The sequence below is a fragment of the Hemibagrus wyckioides genome, linkage group LG23, assembly GCF_019097595.1.
Source record: "Hemibagrus wyckioides isolate EC202008001 linkage group LG23, SWU_Hwy_1.0, whole genome shotgun sequence".
In the NCBI taxonomy this organism is placed as follows: Eukaryota; Metazoa; Chordata; class Actinopteri; order Siluriformes; family Bagridae; genus Hemibagrus; species Hemibagrus wyckioides.
This window is the reverse complement of record NC_080732.1, coordinates 1,329,854-1,338,552: the sequence shown is the minus strand read 5'-3', so window position 1 is coordinate 1,338,552 and position 8,699 is coordinate 1,329,854. Positions and strand designations below refer to the sequence as shown.

At 38.8% G+C, this 8,699-nt stretch overlaps 1 protein-coding gene across 1 annotated transcript in view; it reads left to right on the top strand.

Moving 5' to 3' along the window:
- The first annotated feature begins 2,601 nt into the window (after positions 1-2,601).
- dap (death-associated protein) overlaps positions 2,602-8,699 on the top strand; it is a 30,863-nt gene continuing 24,765 nt past the window's right edge. The window contains exon 1 of the mRNA XM_058376502.1: positions 2,602-2,808. Coding sequence (XP_058232485.1) covers positions 2,754-2,808 — 55 coding nt within the window. The 5' untranslated portion in view covers positions 2,602-2,753. The remainder of the gene's footprint in view (positions 2,809-8,699) is intronic.

Sequence of the window (8,699 nt, the reverse complement as noted above, 5' to 3'; positions counted from 1 at the left end):
CTCGCGCCGCAGTACCTGAGCGATCTTTTAGTCTTTTATGATCCGCCACGCCTACTCCGATCAAAGGGTGCTGGTTACTTGGTAGTACCTCAAGTAGTGCAGGCTACAGCAGGGGGCGGAGCTTTCTCTTTCAAAGCCCCACAATTATGGAACAGCCTTCCAATTAGTGTTGGGGATTCAGACACAGTCTCAATGTTTAAGTCTAGGCTGAAGACACATTTGTTTAGTTGAGCTTTTAATATATAGTTCTTAGGTAAAGGAGCAGATCTGGAAGGTTCATGGTCATAGAGTGTTTGGTGTACTGGGATGTTTGGATGCTGTCATTTTACCACCCTCGCAAGTCGCTCAGGTTTGCTGACTGTGAAGTGGTTGGATGCTTTATGTCCCGGGAAGCCTTCATGTCTGTCACCCTCCCTTTTAGTTATGCTGTCATAGCTAGTCTTACACTTTACACATAATCTACATTGTCTTTAAGCATCACATGATCAGAATCATACTTAATATCTTTCTCTTTCTCTCTCTGTCTTTCTCTGTCGAGCTATACACCCCACTCCTGAGCTCCCAGTGTTTGCCAGTTTCCAGTGTGACCACTGCCTTTCACACCGTCACAGATCTGCCATTTCATCTGTCAGCTTGTGACAGCAAGGAATTAGTGTCTATAATGAACTCAGAACCTGACCTAATAGTTCCTCATGGGCCATTGATTGCTGTTGTAGAAAGGACATTAATCAGTTACATTATTTACTGTTTAGTGTCACCCAAATGAGGATGGGTTCTGAGCCTGGTTCCTCTCAAGGTTTCTTCCTCATATCATCTCAGGGAGTTTTTCCTTGCCACCATTACCACAGGCTTGCTCATTAGGGATAAAATAAAATAGGGATACCTTAATCATTTAATTTAATAATTTATTTTTAGTTTTAGTTATCTAGTTATTTATTTCTTTTTTCCTCCCCTTTCTCAGCTTCTCTTCTTTTGTAAAGCTGCTTTGAGACAACGTCCATTGTAAAAAGGCGCTATACAAATAAATTGAATTGAATTGAATTGAATTGCAATTGTTAAATTGGACATTCATATTTATGTCTTTTATATCTACATATTTATCACATATGTATATATAATATTTTCTTATATATTATATATTGTTTGAAATGATAATTATAAGATAATAATAAATGAGAAAAAATCATCTGTAAAAAAAAATCATATGAAAACAAATTGTATAAAAAATTTAACAATGAACACATGAAAAAAATTTTAACGTGAAAACTGAAATATGTGAGAAACATAACATATGAAAATGCAAAATTATTTACAGCTATAAACATTAAAGTTCTGACTGTGTAAGTATTCAGCCTCTAAATTAGACATGATGTTTAAAAGAACCAGAGTTTGTTAGAGAACATTCACTAGAAGAAGTGCAGGTGTTTCAGCCACATCCATTTCTAACAGGTGATTAAAATATTCTCCATAAACAAACATTATCAGTAGAAGGTCAGACTGAAGTCCTGGAGAGTCACAGGACACCACCTTCCACCAGCAACAACATCTCAGAACTGTGAAGAGGTAGACCAAAGCTAAACACTGAGTGCTGAAGCGTGTCTCTGTTGCATCAGTCACTACAGAACTGCCTCTAGAAGCAACATCAGCATCAGATCTGTTCGTCCACAGCTTCATGAAATGGGTTTCCACGGCTGAGCAGCTCCATGTAAACCTGAGATCACTGTGTGTAATGCTAAGCGTGAGCTGGAGTAGTGTAAAGCACTGACACTGGACTCTGGAGAAATGGAAATATGTTCTCTGGAGAGATCTATCACGCTTCACTATCTGCCAGTCTGATAGATGAAACTGGGTTTGGTGGATGCCAGCAGGAGAACACTACATACAAAATAAATAAAACGTGGTGGAGAGGAATCATGTCCAGGGGCTTGTCAGGGTGAACAGGTCCACAGGTCCGGTTAGGGCGAATGTTTATCTTAATGCTAGAGCAAAGACATTTTACACAGTTACTTGCTTCAAACTTTGTGCCAACTGTTTAGAGAAGGACTTTTTCTGTTCAAGCATGATGATGATCCTGGGCACAGAGCGAAGCTCCATGACATGATTTGAGGAGTTTGGTCTGGAGGAACTTTACTGAGACCTGACCTCAACCCCACTAAACTATTTTAGGAAATTCATCCCATTTATTCCTGTACACTGAACAGAAATATTAAATTAAAATAAAATTAGTTTTTTATTAATTACGTAAATTAAATTAAAACAAATAAAATGGTTTCCTTGTGTTCTCTTTAGTTTTTTGTTTGTTTGTTTGTTTAGCAATAAATAAGCAAAATATTACCTAATTACAAAATTTTAAAAAGAAAAAGAAAGAAACAAATCGTCTAAGTCCAAAAATATAATTTCTACGTTTGTCGTTTTTAAGTAGCATCACAGTGAAAACACGCACTAAAAGTGTGGACCTGGCAACCCGTCCCTGTCAACTTGGAAGCGAATCAAAGTACCCGTATGTGTTGCTCTGACTTCTGTTTACAAGCGTGATCACGTACAAACGTATCTACGTAGCGAAGAAACCCACTCTGATTGGCTGGAGCTAGTTTCTACCTCACCACGTAGCGTTGCCAAACAATGGGCAGGAAAAAGCCACGTTGACGAGCTAGGCTGAAGTCTAAGGGTTTTTGTCGTTGGGAAAAGATTTTTTTCTCCAAACACGAAGGTTGTTTTTTTATTTTATTTTGACATTTTTTTTGAGATTGGTCATGTCATCGCCACCGAAGGAGAAACACGAAACCAGAGCTGGACATCCCCCTGCAGGTATTAATCCCTGTGTTATTTTTCTTATGCAAATGGTGTAGCCGTGCATTAGGCCAGTTCACCAGAGGGTCATGCTTCAGGGACATGGATGCAAAAATATCAAGAGAGACAGCAGAAATGAAACAGTTAGAAAATTCCTGTGTTGTTTCTAAAGTCTGCTGGGTTTCTTCTAGAGATTTGTTGAAACCGAACATGGCAGTGAGGTGTGAGCTTGTTTACACAGGAAATCAGATAACAGAAGGCCGAGGTGGGAAGATTACCGAGATTAAAGATTAAAACATCATCATGTGACATTTTGCATTCAAATCTGAAGATTTACAAAAATTCAACTCCCACAAGCCGTTTCTGAGACCGTTACTCAGTCCCGAGGTAGTGTTTAACACCGAGAATCCTGACTCAGTTAATCCGGAGATAGTAAAAGTTAGGTCAGTGTTTAACTCCGAGAATCCCGAGGCATTGGGTCAGTGTTCAACTCAGTGAATCACGAGTCAGTGTTCAACTCAGTGAATCACGAGTCAGTGTTCAACTCAGTGAATCACGAGTCAGTGTTCAACTCAGTGAATCACGAGTCAGTGTTCAACTCAGTGAATCACGAGTCAGTGTTCAACTCAGTGAATCACGAGTCAGTGTTCAACTCAGTGAATCACGAGTCAGTGTTTAATAAATCCTGAATCAGTGTTCAACTCAGTGAATCACGAGTCAGTGTTTAATAAATCCTGAGTCAGTGTTCAACTCAGTGAATCACGAGTCAGTGTTTAATAAATCCTGAGTCAGTGTTCAACTCAGTGAATCACGAGTCAGTGTTCAACTCAGTGAATCACGAGTCAGTGTTCAACTCAGTGAATCACGAGTCAGTGTTCAACTCAGTGAATCACGAGTCAGTGTTTAATAAATCCTGAGTCAGTGTTCAACTCAGTGAATCACGAGTCAATGTTCAACTCAGTGAATCACGAGTCAGTGTTCAATTCCGTGAATCATGAGTCAATGTTTAATAAATCCTGAGTCAGTGTTCAACTCGGTGAATCTTGAGTCAGTGTTTAATAAATCTTGAGTCAGTGCTCAACTCGGTGAATCACGAGTCAGTGTTTAATAAATCACGAGTCAGTGTTCGACTCAGTGAATCACGAGTCAGTGTTTGACTCAGTGAATCACGAGTCAGTGTTTGACTCAGTGAATCACGAGTCAGTGTTCGACTCAGTGAATCACGAGTCAGTGTTCGACTCAGTGAATCACGAGTCAGTGTTTAATAAATCCTGAGTCAGTGTTCAACTCAGTGAATCACGAGTCAGTGTTCAATTCCGTGAATCACGAGTCAGTGTTTAATAAATCCTGAGTCAGTGTTCAACTCAGTGAATCTTGAGTCAGTGTTCAACTCTGTGAATCTTGCATCAGATTTCAACTTGAGTCAATGTTTAACATGAATCCCAAGTCAGTTTTCAACTCAGTGACTCCAGAGTAAGTGTTTAATTCATTGATCCTTGAGTCAGTGAATCCTGAGTCAGTGTTCATCTTGGTGAGTCACTTGGTCAGTGATTTGAATCTGATAATCCTGAATCAGAGTCAGAATGTTGTTTGTAGGTGTGTAAGCTCTCGTATTTGTAACTGAATAAACCCTTTCAGCTGAGTGAATGCAGATGCCTCTGAAAAAGTTTTTTAATCGGTTTATAAGTTTTAAGTTTCTATTCTGAGCAGTAATGTGCAGTACTGAGCAGTAATGTGTAGTAATGTGCAGTAATGTGTAGTAATGTGCAGTACTGAGCAGTAATGTGTAGTAATGTGCAGTAATGTGTAGTAATGTGTAGTAATGTGCAGTAATGTGTAGTAATGTGCAGTACTGAGCAGTAATGTGTAGTAATGTGCAGTAATGTGTAGTAATGTGTAGTAATGTGTAGTAATGTGTAGTAATGTGCAGTAATGTGTAGTACTGAGCAGTACTGTGTAGTAATGTGTAGTAATGTGCAGTACTGAGCAGTAATGTGCAGTAATGTGTAGTAATGTGTAGTAATGTGCAGTAATGTGTAGTAATGTGTAGTACTGAGCAGTACTGTGTAGTAATGTGTAGTAATGTGCAGTAATGTGCAGTAATGTGTAGTAATGTGTAGTACTGAGCAGTACTGTGTAGTAATGTGCAGTAATGTGTAGTACTGAGCAGTACTGTGTAGTAATGTGTAGTAATGTGCAGTAATGTGCAGTAATGTGTAGTAATGTGTAGTACTGAGCAGTACTGTGTAGTAATGTGTAGTAATGTGCAGTAATGTGTAGTAATGTGTAGTACTGAGCAGTAATGTGCAGTAATGTGTAGTAATGTGCAGTAATGTGCAGTAATGTGTAGTAATGTGTAGTACTGAGCAGTACTGTGTAGTAATGTGTAGTAATGTGTAGTACTGAGCAGTACTGTGTAGTAATGTGTAGTAATGTGCAGTAATGTGTAGTAATGTGCAGTACTGAGCAGTAATGTGTAGTACTGTGTAGTAATGTGTAGTAATGTGCAGTAATGTGTAGTAATGTGTAGTACTGAGCAGTACTGTGTAGTAATGTGTAGTACTGAGCAGTAATGTGCAGTAATGTGTAGTAATGTGTAGTACTGAGCAGTAATGTGTAGTAATGTGTAGTAATGTGCAGTAATGTGTAGTAATGTGTAGTACTGAGCAGTACTGTGTAGTAATGTGCAGTAATGTGCAGTAATGTGTAGTAATGTGTAGTACTGAGCAGTACTGTGTAGTAATGTGTAGTACTGAGCAGTAATGTGCAGTAATGTGCAGTAATGTGCAGTACTGAGCAGTAATGTGCAGTAATGTGCAGTACTGAGCAGTAATGTGCAGTTAATGTGCAGTACTGAGCAGTAATGCGTAGTACTGAGCAGTAATGCGTAGTACTGAGCAGTAATGTGTAGTACTGAGCAGTAATGTGTAGTAATGTGTAGTACTGAGCAGTAATGTGTAGTACTGAGCAGTAATGTGTAGTACTGAGCAGTAATGTGTAGTACTGAGCAGTAATGTGTAGTACTGAGCAGTAATGTGTAGTAATGTGTAGTAATGCGTAGTAATGTGCAGTACTGAGCAGTAATGTGTAGTAATGTGTAGTACTGAGCAGTAATGTGTAGTACTGAGCAGTAATGTGTAGTAATGTGTAGTACTGAGCAGTAATGTGTAGTACTGAGCAGTAATGTGTAGTAATGTGTAGTACTGAGCAGTAATGTGTAGTACTGAGCAGTAATGTGTAGTACTGAGCAGTAATGTGCAGTAATGTGTAGTACTGAGCAGTAATGTGCAGTAATGTGTAGTACTGAGCAGTAATGTGTAGTACTGAGCAGTAATGTGTAGTAATGTGTAGTACTGAGCAGTAATGTGTAGTACTGAGCAGTAATGTGTAGTACTGAGCAGTAATGTGCAGTAATGTGTAGTACTGAGCAGTAATGTGTAGTACTGAGCAGTAATGTGTAGTAATGTGTAGTACTGAGCAGTAATGTGTAGTACTGAGCAGTAATGTGTAGTACTGAGCAGTAATGTGCAGTAATGTGTAGTAATGTGTAGTACTGAGCAGTAATGTGTAGTACTGAGCAGTAATGTGCAGTAATGTGCAGTACTGAGCAGTAATGCGTAGTACTGAGCAGTAATGTGCAGTACTGAGCAGTAATGCGTAGTACTGAGCAGTAATGTGTAGTAATGTGTAGTACTAAGCAGTAATGTGTAGTACTGAGCAGTAATGCGTAGTACTGAGCAGTAATGTGTAGTAATGTGTAGTACTAAGCAGTAATGTGTAGTACTGAGCAGTAATGTGTAGTACTGAGCAGTAATGTGTAGTAATGTGTAGTACTGAGCAGTAATGTGTAGTACTGAGCAGTAATGTGTAGTACTGAGCAGTAATGTGTAGTACTGAGCAGTAATGTGCAGTAATGTGTAGTACTGAGCAGTAATGTGTAGTAATGTGTAGTACTGAGCAGTAATGTGTAGTAATGCGTAGTACTGAGCAGTACTGTGTAGTAATGTGTAGTACTGAGCAGTACTGTGTAGTAATGCGTAGTAATGTGCAGTACTGAGCAGTACTGTGTAGTAATGTGTAGTACTAAGCAGTAATGTGTAGTAATGCGTAGTAATGCGTAGTAATGTGCAGTACTGTGTAGTAATGTGTAGTACTAAGCAGTAATGTGTAGTAATGTGTAGTACTGAGCAGTAATGTGTAGTACTGAGCAGTAATGTGTAGTACTGAGCAGTAATGTGTAGTACTGAGCAGTAATGTGTAGTAATGTGTAGTACTGAGCAGTAATGTGTAGTACTGAGCAGTAATGTGTAGTACTGAGCAGTAATGTGCAGTAATGTGTAGTACTGAGCAGTAATGTGTAGTAATGCGTAGTACTGAGCAGTACTGTGTAGTAATGTGTAGTACTGAGCAGTAATGTGTAGTACTGAGCAGTAATGTGTAGTAATGTGTAGTACTGTGTAGTAATGTGTAGTACTGAGCAGTAATGTATAGTAATGTGTAGTACTGAGCAGTAATGTATAGTAATGTGTAGTACTGAGCAGTAATGTGTAGTACTGAGCAGTAATGTGTAGTAATGTGTAGTACTGTGTAGTAATGTGTAGTAATGCGTAGTACTGAGCAGTAATGTGTAGTAATGCGTAGTACTGAGCAGTAATGTGTAGTAATGTGTAGTAATGCGTAGTACTGAGCAGTAATGTGTAGTACTGTGTAGTAATGTGTAGTAATGCGTAGTACTGAGCAGTAATGTGTAGTACTGTGTAGTACTGTGTAGTACTGTGTAGTAATGTGTAGTAATGTGTAGTACTGTGTAGTAATGTGTAGTAATGTGTAGTACTGTGTAGTAATGTGTAGTAATGCGTAGTACTGAGCAGTAATGTGTAGTAATGCGTAGTACTGAGCAGTAATGTGTAGTAATGCGTAGTACTGAGCAGTACTGTGTAGTAATGCGTAGTACTGAGCAGTAATGTGTACTAATGCGTAGTACTGAGCAGTACTGTGTAGTAATGTGTAGTACTGAGCAGTAATGTGTAGTAATGCGTAGTACTGAGCAGTAATGCGTAGTACTGAGCAGTACTGTGTAGTAATGTGTAGTACTAAGCAGTAATGTGTAGTAATGCGTAGTACTGAGCAGTACTGTGTAGTAATGTGTAGTACTGAGCAGTACTGTGTAGTAATGCGTAGTAATGTGCAGTACTGTGTAGTAATGTGTAGTACTAAGCAGTAATGTGTAGTAATGCGTAGTAATGCGTAGTAATGTGCAGTACTGTGTAGTAATGTGTAGTAATGTGTAGTACTAAGCAGTAATGTGTAGTAATGCGTAGTAATGTGCAGTACTGAGCAGTACTGTGTAGTAATGTGTAGTACTAAGCAGTACTGTGTAGTAATGTGTAGTACTAAGCAGTAATGTGTAGTAATGCGTAGTAATGTGCAGTACTGAGCAGTACTGTGTAGTAATACGTAGTAATGCGTAGTAATGTGCAGTACTGAGCAGTACTGTGTAGTAATGTGTAGTACTAAGCAGTAATGTGTAGTAATGCGTAGTAATGCGTAGTAATGTGCAGTACTGTGTAGTAATGTGTAGTACTAAGCAGTAATGTGTAGTAATGCGTAGTAATGTGCAGTACTGAGCAGTACTGTGTAGTAATGTGTAGTAATGTGTAGTACTAAGCAGTAATGTGTAGTAATGCGTAGTAATGCGTAGTAATGTGCAGTACTGAGCAGTACTGTGTAGTAATACGTAGTAATGCGTAGTAATGTGCAGTACTGAGCAGTACTGTGTAGTAATGTGTAGTAATGTGTAGTAATGCGTAGTACTGAGCAGTAATGTGTAGTAATGTGCAGTACTATGCAGTAATGTGTAGTATTGAGCAGTAATGTGAGATCAGTTGAATAAAAGAGTCTCTTTAACA